Raw genomic sequence first — 19,565 nt, forward strand, 5'->3', positions numbered from 1 at the left:
CCAGGGGCCGCGCGCTGGGCAATTAGCGCCGTGCAGCGGGCAACCGCGCCACGGGCAACCGCGCAATTAGCCCCGCGCAATTAGCCCCGCGCAATCAGCACGCTCCGCGCAACCTGCGCGCCCCGCCGCCCACGTCTCCTCCCCGGCCCTTTAAGGCCAAGTCCCGCCCCGCCGCCGTGCGGGGAGGTGGCGGCACGACTAACCAATGGGAAGCGCGCTGGCCTGGCGGGATGGCCAATGGGCGGAGAGCGGGGTGGGCGGGGGCCGAGCGGCGGAGCCCCGGGACGCGGTGAGTCCCCCAGCGCATGCGCGCGGGGAGGGGCGGGGGGGGGTGCCCCTTACCTTTCCCTCCTGCACCCCCAACCCCCCCCGGTGCACCCTGCGCCCACCCCCCCCAAACCCCACCCTTCCCCTCACTGCACCCCGCACCCCCCCACCCCAGACCCTTCCCCTTATTCCACCCTGCGCCCCAACCCCCCCCATTGCACCCTGCAGCCCCCCCAAACCCTTCCCCATTGCACCCTGCAGCCCCCCCAAACCCTTCCCCATTGCACCCTGCAACCCCCCCCAAACCCTTCCCCCGTTGCACCCCGCAAACCCTCGCCCTAGTGCGCGCCCTCCTCTGCTGCTGCACCCTGCAGCCCAGCACCCCCCCCCGCACCCCGCTCTCCCCCCCACCTTTCCCCCTATGCACCCCATACTCCGACCAGCCCTTCCCCTATAGCGCCCTGCAGTCCAGCACGCCCTGGCCCCCTCAACCTGCCGCATCCCCCCCCTGCTCCAGCCCCCCCTGCACCCCCCAGCCCAGCGAACCCTTCTCCTACCCCACCCCAGGCATCCCCCAGTCCAGCCGCCCCTTTCCCCCCACCGTCCCCCAGTCCAGCCGCCCCTTTCCCCCCAGCGTCCCCAGTCCAGCCGCCCCTTTCCCCCCAGTGTCCCCCAGTCCAGCCGCCCCTTTCCCCCCTCCCTCCTCCAGTCCAGCAAACCCTTCACTTATTTCAGCTTCCCGTGCGTCCTGCAGTCGAGCCAGCCCTTCCACTACCGCAGCCCCCCCCGCATCCCCAGATCCAGCGACCTCTTTCCCTACAGCCCCCTCTACACCCTGCAGTCGAGCCAGCCCTTCCCCTACTGTGCCCCCCCATGCCTCCCCCAATCCAGCAAGCCTTTCCACTACCGCAGCCCCCCCCGCCTCCCCAAACCTAGCGACCCCTTTCCTTACTATTTCCCTTCCTACACGCTGCAGTCGAGCCAGCCCTTCCCCTCCTGCGCCCCCCTGGGGGTCCCCCAATCGAGCAGACCCTTTCCCTTCTGCACCCCACCCTGCGTCGCAAAGGCCACCGAGCTCTTCCCTTGCTCCGTCCCCCCCCAGCCCAGCGCACCCTTCCCCTCTTACACCCCTCTCCACGTCCCCCAGTCCAGCAAGCCCTTCCCCTCCAGCACCCCGCAGTTGCTGGGGGACCCCTTCCCTGCACTGCACCCCGCAATCGCCGGACCCCCTCCCTCACCGTTCCCTCCAGCCCAGCCAGCGCCGAGGCTCCCTGCCCCCCCGCTTGCATGTCTGGGGGGTGCCCTCCCCACCCCAAAACCCCGCTACCCCCTGAGTGGGTGCCTGAAGTCTCTGCTCCCATCCAGCCCGCGGGGACTGCGCCCCCCCCCCCCCCCCCCCCCCCCCCAAGTCCCATGGGGGAGCCCCCGGCAGCGGAGCTGGATGCGGTGCTGGGCGGCGGCGGCTGGGATGTGGGGGTGAACTTCGAGGGTCCCCCCCCTCCCACCAGCCCCATCCGCCTGGGGAGGAACGCCTGCTACGTCGTCCTGGCCGTGCTTTTCAACGAGGAGGTGAGGCAGCCCCCACTCTGTGGGACCCCCCCCCCCCCACACACACCCCGGGTGGCACCCGACGCCCACCCGACCCCGCTCCGTCCCCGCAGGACCGGGTGCTGCTGGTGCAGGAGGCCAAGCCCGAGTGCCGCGGGAGGTGGTACCTGCCCGCCGGGAGGATGGAGCCCGGCGAGGGCATCGTGGCCGCCGTGAGGCGGGAGGTGAAGGAGGAGACGGGGCTGGAGTGCGAACCCCTCACCTTGCTGGCGCTGGAGGAGAGGGGGCCGGCCTGGATCCGCTTCGCCTTCCTCGCGCGCCCCACCGGTGCGTGCCCCTGCGCTTGGGTGCTCCGAGGGGGTGCGGGGAGGACGCGGCTCAGCGGGAGCATCCCCCGCCAGCCCCACGGTGGGCATCGGTGTCCCCTGACACCTTTGTGCCAGGACATCGGTGTCCCCCTGCCAGCCCCGCGATGGGCATCGGCGTCCCCTGCCAGCCCCGCGATGGGCATCGGTGTCCCCTGACACCTTTGTGCCAGGGCATCGGCGTCCCCCGCCAGCCCCGCGATGGGCATCGGCGTCCCCCGCCAGCCCCGCGATGGGCATCGGTGTCTCCTGACATCTTTATGCCAGGGCATCAGTGTCCCCCTGCCAGCCCCGCGATGGGCATTGGTGTCCCCCTGCCAGCCCCGTGATGGGCATCGGTGTCCCCCGCCAGCCCCGCGATGGGCATCGGTGTCTCCTGACATCTTTATGCCAGGGCATCAGTGTCCCCCGCCAGCCCCGCGATGGGCATCGATGTCCCCCCGCCAGCCCCGTGATGGGCATCGGTGTCCCCTGCCAGCCCCGCGATGGGCATTGGTGTCTCCTGACATCTTTATGCCAGGGCATCAGTGTCCCCTGCCAGCCCTGCGATGGGCATCGATGTCCCCCCGCCAGCCCCGCGATGGGCATCGGTGTCCCCTGACACCTTTGTGCCAGGGCATCGGTGTCCCCCCGCCAGCCCCGCGATGGGCATCGGTGTCCCCCCGCCAGCCCCGTGATGGGCATCGGTGTCCCCTGACACCTTTGTGCCAGGGCATCGGTGTCCCCCCGCCAGCCCCGCGATGGGCATCGGTGTCCCCCCGCCAGCCCCGCGATGGGCATCGGTGTCCCCCGCCAGCCCCGTGACGGGCATCGGTGTCCCTTGCCAGCACCATCACCAGTACTGGCATCACCCCCCGGGCCCTGTCCTGGGGTCTCGGTGTCCCCTATCAGCCCCGTGCTGGGGCCTCGATGCCCCCACCACCTTAGCGCCGGGGTCCCGCTGTCCCCTGCCACCCCCCCCCCCCCCCGTGCCAGGTCACCGCTGTCCCTCTGCCCGCAGGCGGGACCCTGAAGACCCTGGAAGAGGCTGATGCTGAGTCCCTGCAAGCGACGTGGTGGGCTGGGGACCCCCGTGCCCTGCCGCTGCGAGCCCCGGACATCCTGCCCTTGCTGGACCTCGCTGCCCGCTACCGCCGCAGCCCCCCGCACCCCCCAACGCTGCCGCAGGAGCTGCCCTGCACCCCGCTCTGCTTGAGGCTCCTGGTGGCCTTCGCCAACGACGCTGGGGACCTTTGGGTGCTGCTGGGGGTGACTGGGACCCCCCACCTGCCCGTGGTGGCCTGGGGCACGTCCCCAGCCGAGCTCCATGGGGGTCTCAGCCTGCCCGTGCTGCGGCTGCTGCAGGACTGCCTGCCCCCAGCGCCCCCCCCGGGACCCCTGGGCTTGCTGGGGCTGCAGCACCGGGCTGGGGGACCCGGGGGGGCTGATGGCATCTGCTTCAACGTGCTGCTGAGCATCCCGCCCGGCAGCCCTCGGGCTGCCCCCCCCGAGCCGTGCAGCCCCACTTTCCACTGGTGGTGTGTGGAGGAGGAGAGCCTGAGGGGCCGCATCCTGCAGCGGCTCCGCACCACGGCCACGGTGCCTGTCCGTAGCTAGTGCCCTCTAAGCCCCCAGCAGCCTGGTTTTGGGTGCTGGGGGGGCGGGGGGGAAGGCAGTTGGGACACATGGCTGGGGGTCCTGCTTGCAGTGCCAAAGGGAGAGCCCCGCCCTGTGACTGGGGGGGATGTTTTGGGGCAGGACATGGTGCTGTGTCCTGGCCCGGGGAGGGTGCTGAGAGCCAGGCAGAGCAGAAATAAACCCGGCTGCTGCTTCTTGCATCCACCTGGCTGCAGTTGAAAGTGGGGGGGGGGGGGGGGGGGGGGGCGGTGGGGAATGGATTGGGGAGCTGGGTTTTGGGGGGGATGCTTGGGGAGGGGGACAGGCGCAGGATCGATGGCACAGCGCGGGGTGCTGAGCTCGTGGCTTTATTGCAGCAGAGTCCCATCACCCAGGGGACACGGGGCCCGGCTCTGCGGGGTTTGGGGTGCACTGTCCCTGCCAGGCAGGAGCCACACACGCAAAAACACGCCGGCACACACGCAAAAACACGCCGGCACACACGCAAAAATAAACATGCACGCACACACCCCCCCCGTGCCCCAAAGCTGGGGGAGATGATTGTGTTATTGCAGCCGAGGGGGTGGCATTGCCCCACGCAGGCAGAAGACAGCACCGTGCCCCCGCGCCCCGTTATTGCCCCCCAAAATATCCTGCTTGAGGCTGGGGGGGGGGGGTTGGGGGGTGCAGCTGGGATGTGGGGCAGAGGGGAGCGGGAACCCACCACCACCCAGGAGGAAACGCAGCACGGTTCGCTTCAACCCGGAGGGGGCCGCATCCTGCGCCGGGGGAGGTGGCATCGCCTCCGGGTTGGCCAAGGCGGCGGCGAAGGACTCTGCGCCTCCTCTTCCTCGTCACGGGTGTCCCCGGGGTGCCACCACCATGCCCGGCTACCGGGGATGTGCCAGGGCCACTGGAGGCTACTGACACATAGGTTGGGCCATCCCCGGTGGCCACTGCAGGTGGGCCGAAGAGGGGGTGCTCGGCCGGGGGGGAGCTGCGGTTCAGGGGGGCCCCTCCGGTGGTCCCTTGACCAGGGCGATGGCAGCCAGCTCCTTGCAGAACTCCTCCAGCACCACCACCCCCTGGAAGAGCATCGTGTGGTCCATCCTGCGGGGAGACGAGCAATGGGGGCTCCGTGGGGAGGGGGGGGGGTTACACCCTCCCTCATCCTGTGCGCCCCCCCTAAAAAAAAAAAAAACCAACAAACCAGACTTACTGCTCGCCGGGTACCAGCCCCATGAGCTGCTGGCGTACCAGGAGCAGCTTGGCCCTGAAATGGGGCACACGCTGGAGCCGCTGCATCAGGTCCCCGATCACCTACATGGGGGGGGGGTGGGGGGGAAAGAGTCAAGCCCTGTTTTGAAGGGGGGGGGCGTTCCTGGTGTCTGTGCCCCCCTTCCCTTACCCCAGCAGGTGACATTACCCTGACGAGGACGGAGAAGAGCGAGCGGCAGCCGGGTGCCAGGTTGAGGTAGGGATCCAGCAGGTACTCGTGGAGGTGGGGATGGGGGAAGGTGGCCAGGCGGGACAGCACCGAGGTCACCTGTAGGTTCAGGCTGTAGGGCTGGGGGTGGGGGGGGGGGGGATGCTCAGTGGGAGCCAACACAGCCAATATTCCCCCCACCCCACCCCCCAGCATCCCCCAGCTGGGGGGACCCGAGCCCATCCCTATCAACCTCAGTGGCTGCAAATGCAAAGTGACTACTTTACACACACACCCCCCCCCCCGCCAACTCTGGGTGTCCCAGACCCTTGAAAAGGGGTTTGCCCCCCTCTGCTGTGGATCCGTGGGGCTGGCAATAACCATGGGAAGCCAAAGCATCTTCTATTCAAACATCCCCCCTCAAGATCAGTCTGTGCTGTGGGAAAAGCACACCCGCCCCCCGCCCCAGGCTGTGCCAAGGTGGGGGGCAGAGCATGGTGGGGACCCAGGTACGTCCCCGGGGCACCCCCCGTACCTGGTCCAGGATCCGGGTCATCCGGTCAAACAGCACCTTGAGGAAGTGGCCCTCGTAAAATGTCACTTCGGGGTGACAGGCGTCGAGGGGCCGGGGGCTGGGGGGCCACCCCCATGGGGCCGCGCTGGCCCGGCACGCCTGGACCTGGGGTGGATGATGGGTGACAGCCAGAGCCGGGGCTGGGGGGGGGGGGTGTTGGGGACGGGGACCCCCTCCCCAGCCACTCACCATGCCCAGGGCATCGTGCACATAGGTGTCGTAGCCACCTTCCTCCATGCACGAGGAGGTCTTCGCCTCCTCGGGGACCAGGCAGAGGAAACTGGGAGAGAAGGGAGAGGGATGGAGAGGGGGGGATGCAGACCCCCCCCCCCCCCCCCGCCTCCCCGTGCTGCAGCAGCCCCTACAAATCCCTACCTGCTGACCACCTCGCTCACTTGCCCCTTCCCCGACGGGGCTGATCCCAACAGCAGCTTTTTCGCCATCCCAAAACCGGCGTCTGGGAATCCATCGGTGAAATAAGGATCCTCCTCCAGGTCCCTGCGGGGCCAGTGCGGGGGTATTAGCTGGGTGGGGGCACCCCCAGCCCCTCCGCCCCCTTCCAGCCTCCACTGCTCACTCACAGCCCGTCCTCAGGGTCCAGCTCGGGGGGTCCGCGCTCGTCGGGCGCGGGGGGGCTGCGCTGCAGGTAGCCCCTCGCCTCCAGGTTTCTCAGCGCCAGGCTGTGGGCCACGTGCTCGTGGGGTTTCCGCAGGAGCTCCTCGAAGAGCCGCAGGCTGGCCAGGCTGATCTGCGGCACGGCGAGTGGGGTGAGACCCACCCCTCTCCCGGGGGCGCTGCACCCCAGCATCCCCCCCTTCCCTGCACCAAAAAAAAAAAAAAAAATGGGGCTCACCTCATCGGAGAGGTGGTTGCAGCGGTCGATGAGCTGGCTGCGCAGAGGGTAAGGGGTGTCCCCCGGGATCTCGGGGTGCCGGTCCGGTCCCAGCAGGAAGAGCACGAGGCGGTGGAGCAGGGGAGGTGCGTGGATCTGGCGTACCGTGCCCGTCAGCATGGCCGTGGCGCTGAGGACGTGGAGCTCGGACCTGCCGGCGACGGGGTGGGATGCTGCGAGGGGTGTCCTGAGACAGCACCCCAGCATCCTCACAGCAGGGGAAAAGGAGGTGCAGGCAAGGGGCACCCCACAGTCCCAGCCCCAAGGGGGTCCTTGGTCGAGGAACTCTTCCCCCCCTCCCCTGCATTGTGCCTCAGAACACTCACATCTGCAGGAGCTGTGGCTGCAGGATGCCCTGGAAAAACCTTTCCTCCACGGCCTCGGCGATGGCATCCGCCACGACCTGTGGGTGATGGCAGAGGCTGAGCCCCGGCGCGGGCAGGGGGGCTACGTGTGCTCCCCAAGGCTGGCCGGGCGCTCCTTACCGGGTGGGCACCCATCACCAGCTCGTCGAGGTAGTCCAGCCAGCCGAAGCAAGCAGCCAGGCTCTCCTTCCCGGGGAAAACCCCGTCGTCAGCAGCATCACCCTGCGACCTGCCCGGGGTAGAGGACGTGGGGCTGCGGCAAAGCCTCGGCGGTGCCTGGGGTGGGGTGGTGGTGGTGGGGGGACACCCTTCCTGGCACCCACCCTACCTCCAGCTGGCCCTCTCCAGGGCGAGGACGTCAGCGGGGTGGGTGCAGGAGGGCACGGCGCTGTGGAGGTCACAGAGATGTTCCGCCAACAGCTGGCACAGCGCGCTGCTCCGCACCAGGCGGGCAGCAGCCGTCTCCTGGGCGAGCCCCACGAGCAAGAGCAGGTTCTCCCGAGCCTTCAGCGCGACCCTGCTCTTCTGCGAGGAGGAGGAGGAGGAGGAGGAGGAGGAGGAGGAGGAAGAGGAGGAGGAGGAAGAGGAGGAGGAGGAAGAGGAGGAGGAAGAGGAGGAGGAAGAGGAGGAGGAAGAGGAGGAGGAAGAGGAGGAGGAAGAGGAAGAGGAGGAAGAGGAGGAGGAGGAGGAGGAAGAGGAGGAGGAGGAGGAAGAGGAGGAGGAAGAGGAAGAGGAAGAGGAAGAGGAAGAGGAAGAAGGTGGCATCACACAACCAGCAGCGCCCGCCATCCCCTCCTTGCCAGCCCTTTCCCCCTCCCCTTACCTTGCTCTTGCACAGCCCCACCAAGGACGTGACGAGGTTGCTGTCCCTCCGTGGCGGGGAGGGCTCGGCTGGGGGGGGGCTGGCAGTGGCGGTGGTGCCCGGGGGATGCGCCGCACCCTCTTCCACGGGGCTGGCCGGCAGCTCCTGGGCTCTCCTCCCGTTCAGGATGCTCTTGCCCTGGAGAAGAAGAGGAGCAGCAAAGCATCATCGCCACCATCTTCCTCCCACTCACCCCGAGGAGCTTTGCGGTGGGGACGGAGCCCCAAAACACATCAAAAACCTCAAGGAAACGCCCCAAACCCCAGCGAGGACGTGGCCACAGGGCTGCCCGGCGCGGGGGGCTGCTCACCTCCAGGATGTGCACCAGCAGCGTGGGGTCCTGCTTGATCTTCGTGCAGAGGACGGCAGCGAACTCCACCTCCTCCTTCTCCGTGCCGGAGCCCAGGCGGTCGCCGCTGAGCTGGAGCAGCTTCTGGCAGGGCAGGGATGGAAAACGGGGGGGGGGTGTGTGGTGTGTGTGTGCTGCTGGGCTGCTCTCCCCCCCCAACCCCTCATTGCCCCATTCCCACCGGCATCGTCGGGTCCCCGGCAGCGTTTGGCAGGGACACAGCATCGCCGATGGCCCCGTTAGCTGGGACGTCCCGTTGCCCCCCCCCCCCCAAACCCCCCACCCCCCCGGGGCACGGGGCTCACCTGCACCGGCCTGTGCACGTTGAGGTAGTGCAGGAGCGGGTGCTGCATCTGCCCCAGCACCCGGCTGAAGAAGAGGAGGACCTGCTGCCTCATCCCGGGGGGGTACTGCGAGGGAGATGGGGGGAGGCATCAGCGAGAGCCCAATTAGCTGTTTGTGTACCCAATTAGCCCGTAATTGCCCCAAACCGCCTGCCACATCACCCAGCAGTCGGTGGGGGTGGCTTGCAAGAACACGCTCAGCAGAGATCCTGGTTTTGCTCCCCCAAAATAATGCCAAGAGGCCCATGGACCCCCCGCCCCTGCCCCAGGCTCCTCTCCCTTGAGCAATTAGGGACCTAACTCAGTTCTCTGAAAAAGAGAGAAAAACCCAGAGGGATTATTTCCCCTTTCCCACTGCTACAATGCTAGGGATGGGGAGTTAAAGCCCAGCACCCCAAAAAAAACCCAAATCCTCACAGCCACGGAGAGGTCAGCATGCATTTCTGGAGCCCACACTGCGCTGGTGTGTGCTTATGTTTGGCTAAAAGGCTATTTAGAGGGAGCCTCATTATTATTAGCAACAAAGGAACAGCAGAGCTGTTAATATCTGGGCAATATTTACTTTGAGAGGGGACTGTCTAAAAACACCTTCTCCTGCGAACCCAAGCCAGTTGTGCAAACAGGCTGCTGGTGGGAAAAACACTTTCCCCGTGCACGCAGGGATGTGACGGGGTGCAAGAGGCACTCGGAGGAGCAGCCGAAAAGATCCCAAGGGGGCTCTTACACCGAGCAATCCAGCGCGCCCCAAAAAAAAAAAAAAAAACAAAAACAAAAAAAAAAAAAACGCCAAGCACCCTGACCAGCTCACACACCGCAACCTCCCGTTGCCCAGCTAGAAGAGCTTCAGAATTAAAATTCCTGAGCGGCACCACTTAAAGCAGCTGGTGCTGCAGCACGGGGTGGGGGGGGGTGGTTCAGCCCCCCCCCCCAAAGTGGCTTTCCCGGTGCCTGTGCACCCACCTCCGCCTTGCCCAGCGTGCCGAGGGTCTCCAGGACCTTGTGCTGCAGCAGGTACTCGAGGCACGGGCCGGTTTCCCCGGCCGGCCGCTGCTTCTCCTCGTACACCAGGATGTCCAGCATCTGCTTGAGGCGCCAGGGGATGTCCGTCTGTCTGGCGGGGACGCTCTCGTCTGAGGGCACAGGGATTGGGGGGAAGGACACGGGCCCCCGGGGTTAATTTGATGGAGGGGGGGGGGGGGTTTCTCCGGCAGCACCCCGAGGCGTGCTGGCCCAGGATCCTCCTCCGGCGGGGACGACGCTAGATGGCAATATGTGATGATGGAGGCCCAGCAAGAGCTCCAGGCTGCTCCTTCCGCTCCTGGCCTAGCAAGACGCCGGGCGTCCCCGCCGCCGCGGGACCTGCCGGTTGTCCCGGTGGGCTGCGGGGTTGCCAGCCCCAGAGACCCCCCCCGGCACTGCCCAGGAGGGGAAGGGGCAGCGTGAGGAAGGGTGGGTGGTGGTGCAAACGGGAAGGACCGAGCTCCTGCTGAGGAAAGGGCTGAAGGGTCTCCGGGCCCCTGCTTTTAATGTTCCCGGAGGGACGTGCCTCAGCCTGCGGATGCTCCCACCCCCACCCAAAACCACCCCCCCCCCCGGCCCACCTTGTGCTGACCCCGCTGGTGTGGGGCCGGGCAGGGACAAGCACCCAGCTGGATAAGTCCTCCCAGGGTACGGGAAAGGGTGTCCCATGCCAAAGCCCCTCGTGCCAGGTCAGCCGCGGTGCTCTAGGGTCGGCACGGTGCTGCAGGGGGGGTCCCGTCCCAGCGCAGGGGGGTCCCGTCCCGGGGCACAGGGTCCCATCCCAGCGCAGGGGGGTCCCATCCCGGCACAGGGGGGTCCCATCCCGGCACGGGGGGGGTCCCATTCCGGCACAGGGGGGTCCCATCCCAGCACAGGGGGGGGTCCCATCCCAGCACACAGTGTCCCATCCCAGCGCAGGGGGGTCCCGTCCCGGGGCACAGTGTCCCATCCCAGCGCAGGGGGGTCCCGTCCCAGCACAGGGGGGGGTCCCATCCCAGCACAGGGGGTTCCCATCCCAGCACAGGGGGTTCCCATCCCAGCACACAGTGTCCCATCCCAGCGCAGGGGGGTCCCATCCCAGCGCAGGGGGGGTCCCGTCCCAGCACACAGTGTCCCATCCCGGGGCGCAGCAAACCCCTCCCTGAGCACAAAGCCCTTATTCCCAGTCCATGGGACCCTATTTTAGGGCACAGGGACCTTCTCCCAAGACAGGAGGACCCCGTTCCCACACCACAGGGACTTTATTCCCGCCCCACTGGGACCCCGTCCTAGGGCACAGGGACCCCACTCACCCGTGGCCTCCAGGTAGTAGCCCGTGACGCCTTTCCAGTGCTCGGTGAAAGCTCCCAGTAGGTCCAAGCTGGGCTCCCGCTGCTCACACGGGGGCCGGGGGTCAGGGGTGTCCCCCAATCCCGGTCCCACCGTCTCCCCCAACCCCCCCCCCCCCCCGACCCCCGTCCCCGCTCACCGTCTCCACCGCCTGTTGCAGCAACGCGCCTAAGCGGCTCAGCATGGCTGCACCGACCCCCCCCCACACCACCACCACCACCCCCGAGCCCGGTCGCGACCCCCGAGCCCGGTCCCGACCTCCCCCCCCCCCCCTCCCTCCGCCCTCCGCCGCGTCCCCGCTCCGGTGGCTCCGCCCGGCGCCGGGCGGGGAGGGCGGCCCGGCCGCGGTCCCTCCCCCCCCCCCCCGCCGGAGGCTCCGGGAATCCGGCTGGATTTGGGGAGCAGGGGATGGATTATGGGGTGGGGTGGGGGGCGGGATGGAGGCGGCGGGGGGTTTGGAAAGGTCCCTCAGCCTTGAAATTGCTCCCGGAGGGGGGGGTAGTCCAGCCGCCCCCCCCACCCCCCCCCCCCCCCACCCCCCTCCGTGCACTGGGATGGGGACAGCCCCCCCCCCATGAAAACCTCACACTGGGGCGGGGATAGCCCCCCATGAAAACCTCATATTGAGTGGGGACAGCCCCCCCCCCCCCCGAAAACCTCACATTGAATGGGGAGAGCCCCCCCCCGCACTGGGACGGGGATAGCCCCCTATGAAAACTTCATACTGGGGTGGGGACAGCCCCCCTCCCTGTGCACTGGGACGGGGACAGCCCCCCATGAGAACCTCTCAGTGGGACAGGGACACCCCCCCAGTGCACACCAGGCACCAGGACAAGGACAGCCCCCTCCCCAGCTCACCTCTTCCCGCAGCACAACCCAGTAGAAGCCAAGTTTGATTTTTTCTTTTTTTAATTTTTTTTTTTAATTTTTTTTTTTTTTTTAATCCTTTTTAAAAAAAAAAAAAAGGTTTCTACGATTAAAAACAAGCCATGACTAACACAGCTGCTGGGAAGCAGCCCAGGGCCCAGCCCGGGTCCCGCTGACTCCAGGGAAGGTGCAATTCGGTGCCCCAAGCAGCCCCCAACGCTCTGTGTGTGTCGTCCCCCCCCCCGACCCCGCTGATGTTTGCTCGGTCTGGGGTATATCCGCACCCACCCCTGTGAGTGGGTGTCCCCGGGTGGGGGGGATACGGGGGGGGAGATGCCAGTGCACCGTTTCAACTGGACCTGCACTGGGGAGAGAGCTGGCGGCTCATGGGGTTGCAACGGGGAAATCGGTGCCCCCCAAAAAACAGGGTGTTGGGAGGGGGGAGAAGGCAACGAGGGGTTCACCGCCCTCCAGCCCTTGCACCAGAGAAACCAGAAACCCGCAGATGGAGTTTATATGTATATACACACATATATATATACATACATATATATACCTATAAAAATAGATGTGCGTAGTTGTAGCGTTGATATTGATGGTTAAAAAACCAGGCTGGCCCTGCACGATCCACGCGCAGCCCCACGTTCATGCTGAGAGATGCCTGGTCTGGCAGGTACATTTTGGGGAGGGGGGGAGTTGCTGCTGCAGCGTCGGTCACATCGCAGACTTCATCTCCCACTCCTGGAGAGCGGCCGAGACGGGTGGTCAACCCCTCCGTGTCCCGGTGCCACGCGTGGTGGTACCCGGCTCCCCTTAACTCTGCCCACCCCACGCAGGACCCGGTCGGTACCTTTCTCTTCTGCAGCACTTTTCCCTTCTCCACGATGACGGGCGAGGGGGATGGCTTCAGGGCGCTCCTCGCCGACACGGTGCGCTTCAACAGCGGCGTGAGGAAGGAACCCTGCCACAAAAACGGAGCGGAGAGAGGGCGATGCCTGCCCTCCTGAACCCTCCGCGTTCCCTGCAGCCCGTGCCCGCCCCGGTGCCCATCCCCGGCGCCCGTCCCCGCACCTCGGAGCCAGCCGTGCTGGCGGTGGCGGCGATGTGGCCCTTCAGCGACTTGCCGATGGCCAGCAGGTTCATCTCGGAGCCGGCTTTCAGCTTGCCCTTCATGCGGCAAGCCCTCTCCAGCTGCCCCACCTTCTCCTCCAGTTTGGGGAAGGCTCTCTTCCCTGCAAGGACAGCGGGGGCACTGACAAACCCGGGCACCCCTCGACCCCACCGGCTGCTCCGCCAAGGGCCAGGTACCCCCCCCAGCACAGGGGTAGAGCCCCTCTGCGGTCCTACCGATGAAAATATCCAGCCCATCCCGAGCCCCTTTCCTCTCGGGCAGCGTCAGTGTGTGCTGGGACTGGGAGAGATCCCTGCTCCGGAGCTCTGGGCTCACCTTTGCCCGCTGCGGGCTGGCAGCCCCGCTCCGGAGAGCTGCCACTGGTGCTAGGGAGGAAGAGCAGAGGAAAGATGCTGGGGAGGAAGGGCAGCGGCACGACACGTGGTGCTTGTGGGCTCCGCAGCCTTCGTCCCAGCACATGGGGCTGGGGGGGTGCACGGGGAGGTGTGGGGGGGACCCCCGCTGCTGCCCTGGGTGGAGGAAACAGCCCCTTGCTCACCTGCCTGCGAGGGCAGGGCGTTGCTGCAGGCAGCGGTGGGCAGCGCCGACACGGGCCTCTTGCGCTGCCCTTGCACCGCTCGGTCCAAGCTCTGATGCTGCAGGAAAAAAAAAAAAAAAAACAAAAAAAAAAAACCCACAAAACAAAACTTGGGAGAAGCCCGTGGGCAAGCAGACGGTGGGAGCGCATCCCCTTCGTCCTGGGGCTCGCATGGTGCGGGGGGGGTAAGGGGCATCAGTGGGGGTTACCAGCTGCTGCAGCTGTTCCGCGTTGGAGTAGAGGTGCTTGGGGGTCTCGGCTGGCGGGAGGTGCCCGAAGGGGTCGTCCATGTAGGCGTTGGGGGTCGGGACACGGCGCAGGAGAAGCCCACTGCGAGCAGGAGAGGGGTCCCATCACTGCTCACAGCCCCACAGCACAACGGGGGTGGGGGGGGAGGGATGGGACACACACGACAACACTGGTTGTTCCCCAGCTGATGTCTCCTTACCCCGCAGCAGGGCAGCTGCCAGTATTGCTCGGTTTGGGGGTCTCGGTGTGGGGGCTGTCGCCGGCCAGCTCCCCCCCTCCCCTGACCCGCAGGGTCTTCAGCCAAGCTTCCCTCTCCTCATCTGAATGGGTCTGGCGTGGGGCAGAGGGTCGGTGCTCAGGGGATCCCCCCGTGCCGAGGCTTGGGGGGGGGGGTGGGGGGGGGGGGGTGTTGCTGTGGGGGTTGCTCACCTGCAGCAGGGCGAGCTCCCGGCCTCGCTGGGCGATGCGGATGCGGAGGCGCTGGGGGGAAGCGGCAGCCGCCCCCGGGGAGACCTCGCAGCCGTCCAGGCGTAGGGCGCAGACGGGGCGCTGGGCACCGCCGGGCTCGGGGAACATGCGCAGGGCTCCCTGCCGCACCGCGCACCACAGCCGCTGCCACCGCCCGCGCAGCCGCACCGCCAGGAACCCTGAGGGTGGGGGTCCCCCCGTCAGCAGTGCCACGGGGCGCAGGGACAACCCCCCCCCTCGCCCGGTCCCCACGCATTATACCTCCTTTAGCATCCTCTCCCGGTCTGGGGCTGCGGGCAGGGCTCTGCCGGGAGCAATCCTCCTCCTCGTTGAGCTGGGATCCAGCAGCCTGGGGATGGAGATGCAGAGAGCCCCGTCCCCCACCAGTTTTAAGCCCCCTGCACCCTCACCCCCACCCCACGGCAATGCAACCCTCCCCAGCATCACCCAACGGAGACAGCGGGACAAGGAATTGGGGGGGGGGCACTCCGGACACCCCTGGCAGCCCCTTTCCCAGCGGAGGACAGGCGGCTCACCCTGCCAAACCTCGAGGAGGGAGACGCTGGGATGCTGACGGCCGCCAGCCCGCTCGGGGCATCGCTGCTGACCTCTTCGATCACCTGCCAAGGGAGAGGGGAGCGCTGCAGCCCCGGGCTCCTGCTCCCTCATCTAACGGGGCTCCAGGCACCCCCAGGATGGGAAGAAGCTGGGGACAGACACGGTCCCCAAACCACCGTCCTCAGCCACCTCGGGAGCCCCCCCGGCAGGGCTGTGCCCCCGTTTCTCCCTCCTGCCCACGCAGAGCTCTGCCAGGCTGCAACACCTCCAAACCTTCCTCCAGTCCTCAGCCTGCTGCCGGCTCTGGAAGCCGATGACCAGCGCCTCGCCCGCCGTCCCCGTCACTTTCAGGGCGTGCGGCATCTTTTTGCCGCGCTTGGCCTTGTAGGCGACGTGGCAGCCCCTCAGGTCCAGCTCCAGCACCGGCTGCGCGTCGGCGGCACACCTGAAGCACTGCGGAGGAAACGGCAGGGTCGGCAGAGCTCGGGGACCCGCTCCCACCCTCCATCCACCCTCCTCCTCCTCCTCCTCCGGCCGCTCACCAGCAGCACGTGCTCCCGGACGATGAAGAGCTGCTTTGCCCACTGCCCCAGCCAGCGTTTTCTCCAGAGGAAGCCGCAAAGCTGCGCCTCGGGGCGGCCCGAGGGGTCGGCATCGGGGCCGGGGGCCGGTGGCCGCCGCAGGTAGTGGGCACGGTCCGTCACGCCGTCCTCATCCTCCCCGTACGACTCGTAGTGGCTGCTGTCGCTGTGGGCACCGCCTGCGAGCCGGGATGGTGTCAGGGTGCTGGGTGCGTCCCGGTGCTGGGGAAGGGGTGCGGGGGGGGGGGTGCTCACCGGAGCTGCTGCCTCTGCCGGGGCCGAGGGGTTCGGCGTCTTCGTAGGAGTCATCGGCTGGTGGGGATGGTGAGATGCCTGGCGCCTTGTTCTGGGGAGAGATAGGGTGTTCTGAAGGTGCTGCCCCCCCTGGGGTGGACCCCGCAGGACCCCCGAGGGACTGCGGGAGGGCTCTGCCTGGAGCTGACACACAGCACCGCAACCTTCCCGGCCTGGCCGGACCCCCGGTGTGAGCGAGGTTGCAGTGCAGGGATGCCCACCAGATCCCCCCTCTCCCATCCCCTGTCCCAGTGCTGCTGCCCGAGACCCCCCCCAACCACCCGCAGCCCCCCCCCCCCTCCGCTGCCCACCCTTACCCCTCCACGCAGGCTCAGGGCGCTGGCTGGGCGGCACTCAGAGCCTCTCCCTCCCGTTCCATCCTCTGTCCTGGTTCCTGGGGGGAAAAGCAGGACTGGCAGCAGCGTGCCGGCTCGGCGAGGAGCCAGGAACCCCCGGCCATGTCCGAGGAGCCACTGGCAGCGATGGGGGTGCAGGTCAGAGCGTGCAACTCACCCAGGCTGGCCCGGCCCTGGGGGGTCCCCGAGGAGGGCGAGAGGCAGCGCATGATCATATACTCTGCATCCTCTGCTGTGGGGGGGGGGGAGCGCCCAGTCACAACCTTGCTCCCAGTCCCTTCCTTGCTGCCCATTGGGCGCTAACTGAGGGGGGGGGGGGCTGCCCCCCTGTCCGCCCCCCACCCTCAGACCCGCGCTCACACGGGGGGCTCTGCAGCCGGGAGAGGAGATCGGCCACCGACTTTTTCTTGGCCCGAGCCGCGGCACTGAGGCTTTCCCGGTCCAGGATGAGCAGGAAGGACCGCAGGTCCGACAGCAGCTTGTCCAGGTCTGCAGGGGACAGGGACGTGCTGTCACACCCCGTCACACTGGGCAGGGCTGGCAGGGATGTGGGGTGATGTGCCCCCCACTTCCGGCACCTGCCCCGGCTCCGCACAATCCTGTTATTGATGGGCCCAGGGTGCCGGGGGAGGATGAGGAGGGGGGGACGGGGACCCGTCGCCGCTGAAGGCTCCTCTGTGTGTGCTCACAGAGTGGGTTTGTTCCCAGGTGGGAGAGGGGAGCTGTGGCCGGGGGCCGTGCCGGGCAGCCCAACGTACTGAGGAGGAGGAGGAGGAGGAGGCATGGCACATGGGTGCAGCTGATGAAGGCTGCTCCCGGCATGCCGAAAATGCTGAGCATTCACCCGCTGCCCACTCCGAGGGCAGGGAGCGGGGTCGGGGCTCAGCGCCAGCCGGGGACCTCCAGGAAGGAGGGATGGAGCGGGACAAGGAGCTGCTTTGTGCCTCCTCACCCCGGCTGGGGAAGACGACGGGAATCCCGTGCCCTGCGCAGTGGGATGGGGCAGCCTCTGCCCTCCCTCCCCCCCCAAAACACTGGGGAGACCCAAAGAGCTCCAGAAATGGGGAGAGGGTCCCTCCGGCCCTTGAATGGTGGTGGCCTCATCAACTCTGGGTCCGTGCAGGTGTTTCTTGTGCTGCAGGACCACACACCTCTCCAGCCTGACCCCTCGCCCCCCCCAAAGTCCCCTCACCCCGGGCACCCTCCGGCTGCCACCGTGGGAGTGGGTAGATGTCCCTTATGGCCCACCCCCCCACCCCCCACACCCCCCTCCCCACCAGATCCTTCCTGCCATGCATCTGGAAGAGGTTTGCATCGCTCTGCTCCGGGCTCTGCTCCCTGCTCCCAGCTGGGATTAAAATATTGCAGACCCGCTGTTGAAACCCGCTGCCTCCCGACACGGGGCCTGGCTGTGTCGGCTCCCCCCAAGCCAGCCTCCCTCCTCACCATCCCCCCCCCCCAGCAAGAAGGAAGAGGGATGACCCCAGTAAAGCCCTGGCCAGCTGGGATGCTGCCCCAGGGACTCCCAGTGATACCCCGGGTGACCCTGACATCCCCGTGTCCTGCCACATCCCTGCATCCTGCATCACATCCCTGCATCCCGCATCGCTCCGGGCTGGCGGGGGGTGCAATGCACCCCCAAAAACAGCCGGCAGCCCCCCGGGGGAGGCGAGGGCAGGAAGGGGGAAGGAGCCCACTGGTCCCACGTGTGTGACAGGGGACACATGGGAGAAGCCTTTGGGGAGGTGCTGGCATGGGGGGGGGGGGGGGGCACTGTACCCCCTCCTCAGTGTCCCCAGCTGGGGAGTACACACCCCTGCTCGGGGGGGGAGAGGAAACATCTGGCAGGACAGTGAGGCTGAGCAATGCCGGAGCTGGGCCCAAACATCTGGATTTCCCTGGAAACTGAGGAAGGGAAGGGGGGGACCAGCTCCCTGGGGGACTGGGGAAGGGGGGGCTGGGACAGGGCTTGGCTGAGGGGACCTGCAGGCAGAGTGTGAGTAGGGGGGGATAGGGACTGTCCCCCCCACCCTCCCCGTGCCGGTGTGCCTGACTCTTCCTTTCCCTCCCTTTCTCCTCTCCTCCGCCCAGGCCAAATTCCTGGGCAATGACATCTCCGTCCACTCACCCCCTCTCAGCCCTCCCTGCATCCTCCCTCTAAGATCCCCCCCCCGACAGACAACCCCCCCCGGCCAGCCCCAGTGCCCTCGGTGGGGCAGGGGGGGCCGTGCCGGGGGGGTGCCCAGGGGTGCCCGCAGCCCGGTGCTGAGCAGGCAGGAGCTGCCCTCACTCGTGAAACCGAGCCAAGGACCTGCTGCTGCGGCCAAGGAAAAACAGCCAAGATGACAAACAGCTGCCTCGGTCTCCAGGGCGGGAGGAAAACGCAACCCCCCCCCCCCAAAAAAAAAAAAAAAACACACAGCCATCTCCTAGCAAAGCAGCCTGCTCCCAGGGGACACGGCCCAGCCCCATAGCATCCTCATCCTCGCAGGAGGAGGAGGAGGAAGGAGAGGGCTGCCCGAGGGATGCCACGGGAGCGAATGGTCCCTGGGTGATGCCAGCACCGCGGGGGGATTCGGGGCTGGCACCTCTGCCCCACGTGCGTTTTGTTTGGTGCGATGAGGGGCGAGAGGTGGGCAGGCTCAGCCCTGGTCCCCCGTGGGGTGCAGCAGGGGCCGGAGGGGGAGGGGGGTGGGAAGTGGCTTGGGGGGGACCCCAGGGCCCTGCTCTGGTGCTCGGGGTGGCTCTCGCCCAGCGCGGGATGACTCAGAGGAGGCTGGAGGCCGCCCCGAGCCCGGAGCTGCTCCTGCCCTCGGCGTGACCCGGCACTGCGGGGAGGCTCCAGGCCACGGCTTCGGGTGGGTGGGGGGGGGGGGGGGGGGGGGTGGACGTGCTCCCCCCAGGGCCTCCGCACCCCTAAATTACCCCAGGGAGGCTGCTGGCATCCCACACCGTGCACTGTGTTCGGGGGCACCCAGGCACCCCATCCCCCCTCTGACCCCCCCCCGAGCCCTGACACCCACGCCTTCCCCCTCCCCCCCCCCCCACCCCACCCCAGCACCCATCCCACATCCCCCCCCACCCTCCCAAACCCCCCCACTCTCCCCCTTTCACACGCTCTCCTCCTTCCCATACACCCCCTTTTCCCTTCCCCACCCGCTGTGAGCACTCACCCCCTCCCCGTGGGCACTCCACAAGCCCTGCTCCACCCCACGCACACCCTCTGCCCCCTCTTTCCGCCCTTTGCAGGCTTGTACCCCCCCATAACTTTGCACACACACACCCCCAGGCCCCCCCGCTCCGCTCCGTACCTCTCTGCCGAGCCATGGTGCGGGTGGGCTCACATCGCGCCGGGACCGGGACCGGGACCGGGACCGGGACCGGGACCGGGACAGCGCTGGCCCGGCTCGGCTCGGCTCGCACACGCCCCGTGGGCCCCCAGCACAGCCCGGCCGGGGCGTGGGGGGAGGCGGGGAAGGGCTCCGCATCCTTCTCGGAGCACCATCGCCATCTGCAGGGACCTGGGACCGGGGCGGGGGGGACGGA

General features: G+C 67.6%; 3 protein-coding genes across 6 annotated transcripts; 1 reads left to right on the forward strand and 2 right to left on the reverse strand.

The window, feature by feature from the left end:
• Positions 1-497: 497 nt before the first annotated feature.
• NUDT18 (nudix hydrolase 18) lies at positions 498-3,997 on the forward strand. The gene is made up of 3 exons (XM_042801547.1): positions 498-1,836; positions 1,929-2,142; positions 3,181-3,997. Exons 1-3 carry the CDS (start codon positions 1,555-1,557, stop codon positions 3,774-3,776), a joined length of 1,092 nt encoding a protein of 363 aa, XP_042657481.1. The 5' UTR covers positions 498-1,554; the 3' UTR covers positions 3,777-3,997.
• A 131-nt stretch (positions 3,998-4,128) lies between these two features.
• Positions 4,129-11,189, reverse strand: FHIP2B (FHF complex subunit HOOK interacting protein 2B). Of its 2 annotated transcripts, none has more exons than XM_042801536.1 (17): positions 11,077-11,189; positions 10,901-10,979; positions 9,549-9,718; positions 8,550-8,654; positions 8,206-8,328; positions 7,857-8,033; positions 7,362-7,558; positions 7,154-7,286; positions 6,995-7,071; positions 6,630-6,819; positions 6,358-6,524; positions 6,152-6,274; positions 5,966-6,056; positions 5,738-5,881; positions 5,203-5,343; positions 4,996-5,096; positions 4,129-4,886 (listed from the first exon to the last, which is right to left on the reverse strand). In XM_042801536.1, exons 1-17 carry the CDS (start codon positions 11,119-11,121, stop codon positions 4,781-4,783), a joined length of 2,169 nt encoding a protein of 722 aa, XP_042657470.1. In that variant the 5' UTR covers positions 11,122-11,189; the 3' UTR covers positions 4,129-4,780. The 2 variants fall into 2 exon arrangements, with proteins under 2 accessions (XP_042657470.1, XP_042657471.1); XM_042801537.1 differs by having other exon boundaries at positions 7,154-7,262; positions 11,077-11,138.
• A 1,113-nt stretch (positions 11,190-12,302) lies between these two features.
• LOC116960287 (actin filament-associated protein 1-like) lies at positions 12,303-19,561 on the reverse strand. 3 transcript variants are annotated; one of them, XM_042801538.1, is made up of 17 exons: positions 19,331-19,561; positions 16,421-16,508; positions 16,177-16,251; positions 15,981-16,057; positions 15,625-15,715; positions 15,331-15,548; positions 15,062-15,241; positions 14,767-14,850; positions 14,492-14,579; positions 14,192-14,409; positions 13,962-14,092; positions 13,723-13,843; positions 13,475-13,571; positions 13,152-13,301; positions 12,876-13,036; positions 12,655-12,765; positions 12,303-12,545 (listed from the first exon to the last, which is right to left on the reverse strand). In XM_042801538.1, exons 1-17 carry the CDS (start codon positions 19,505-19,507, stop codon positions 12,519-12,521), a joined length of 2,094 nt encoding a protein of 697 aa, XP_042657472.1. In that variant the 5' UTR covers positions 19,508-19,561; the 3' UTR covers positions 12,303-12,518. The 3 variants fall into 3 exon arrangements, with proteins under 3 accessions (XP_042657472.1, XP_042657473.1, XP_042657474.1); XM_042801539.1 differs by having other exon boundaries at positions 16,380-16,508; positions 19,331-19,453; XM_042801540.1 differs by lacking the exon at positions 19,331-19,561 and having other exon boundaries at positions 16,177-16,248; positions 16,380-17,017.
• Between the last annotated feature and the right edge of the window lie 4 nt (positions 19,562-19,565).

Source organism: Tyto alba, unplaced genomic scaffold (assembly GCF_018691265.1).
Source record: "Tyto alba isolate M040663 unplaced genomic scaffold, T.alba_DEE_v4.0 Super-Scaffold_34, whole genome shotgun sequence".
Lineage (NCBI taxonomy): Eukaryota > Metazoa > Chordata > Aves > Strigiformes > Tytonidae > Tyto > Tyto alba.

Bases quoted from the DNA above. Each gene is read 5' to 3' on its own strand.
- NUDT18 (XM_042801547.1), top strand. From the start codon at position 1,555: ATGTCTGGGGGGTGCCCTCCCCACCCCAAAACCCCGCTACCCCCTGAG. The intron at 1,837-1,928 runs GTGAGGCAGCCC...CCGTCCCCGCAG, and splicing joins CCGTGCTTTTCAACGAGGAG to GACCGGGTGCTGCTGGTGCA. The intron at 2,143-3,180 runs GTGCGTGCCCCT...CTCTGCCCGCAG, and splicing joins CTTCCTCGCGCGCCCCACCG to GCGGGACCCTGAAGACCCTG.
- LOC116960287 (XM_042801538.1), bottom strand. From the start codon at position 19,507: ATGCGGAGCCCTTCCCCGCCTCCCCCCACGCCCCGGCCGGGCTGTGCT. The intron at 14,410-14,491 runs GTATAATGCGTG...CCCCACCCTCAG, and splicing joins GGGAGAGGATGCTAAAGGAG to GGTTCCTGGCGGTGCGGCTG. The intron at 12,546-12,654 runs GTACCGACCGGG...GCCGCTCTCCAG, and splicing joins AAGTGCTGCAGAAGAGAAAG to GAGTGGGAGATGAAGTCTGC.
- FHIP2B (XM_042801536.1), bottom strand. From the start codon at position 11,121: ATGCTGAGCCGCTTAGGCGCGTTGCTGCAACAGGCGGTGGAGACG. The intron at 10,980-11,076 runs GTGAGCGGGGAC...CCGTGTGAGCAG, and splicing joins TGCAACAGGCGGTGGAGACG to CGGGAGCCCAGCTTGGACCT. The intron at 5,882-5,965 runs GTGAGTGGCTGG...CATCCACCCCAG, and splicing joins TGCACGATGCCCTGGGCATG to GTCCAGGCGTGCCGGGCCAG.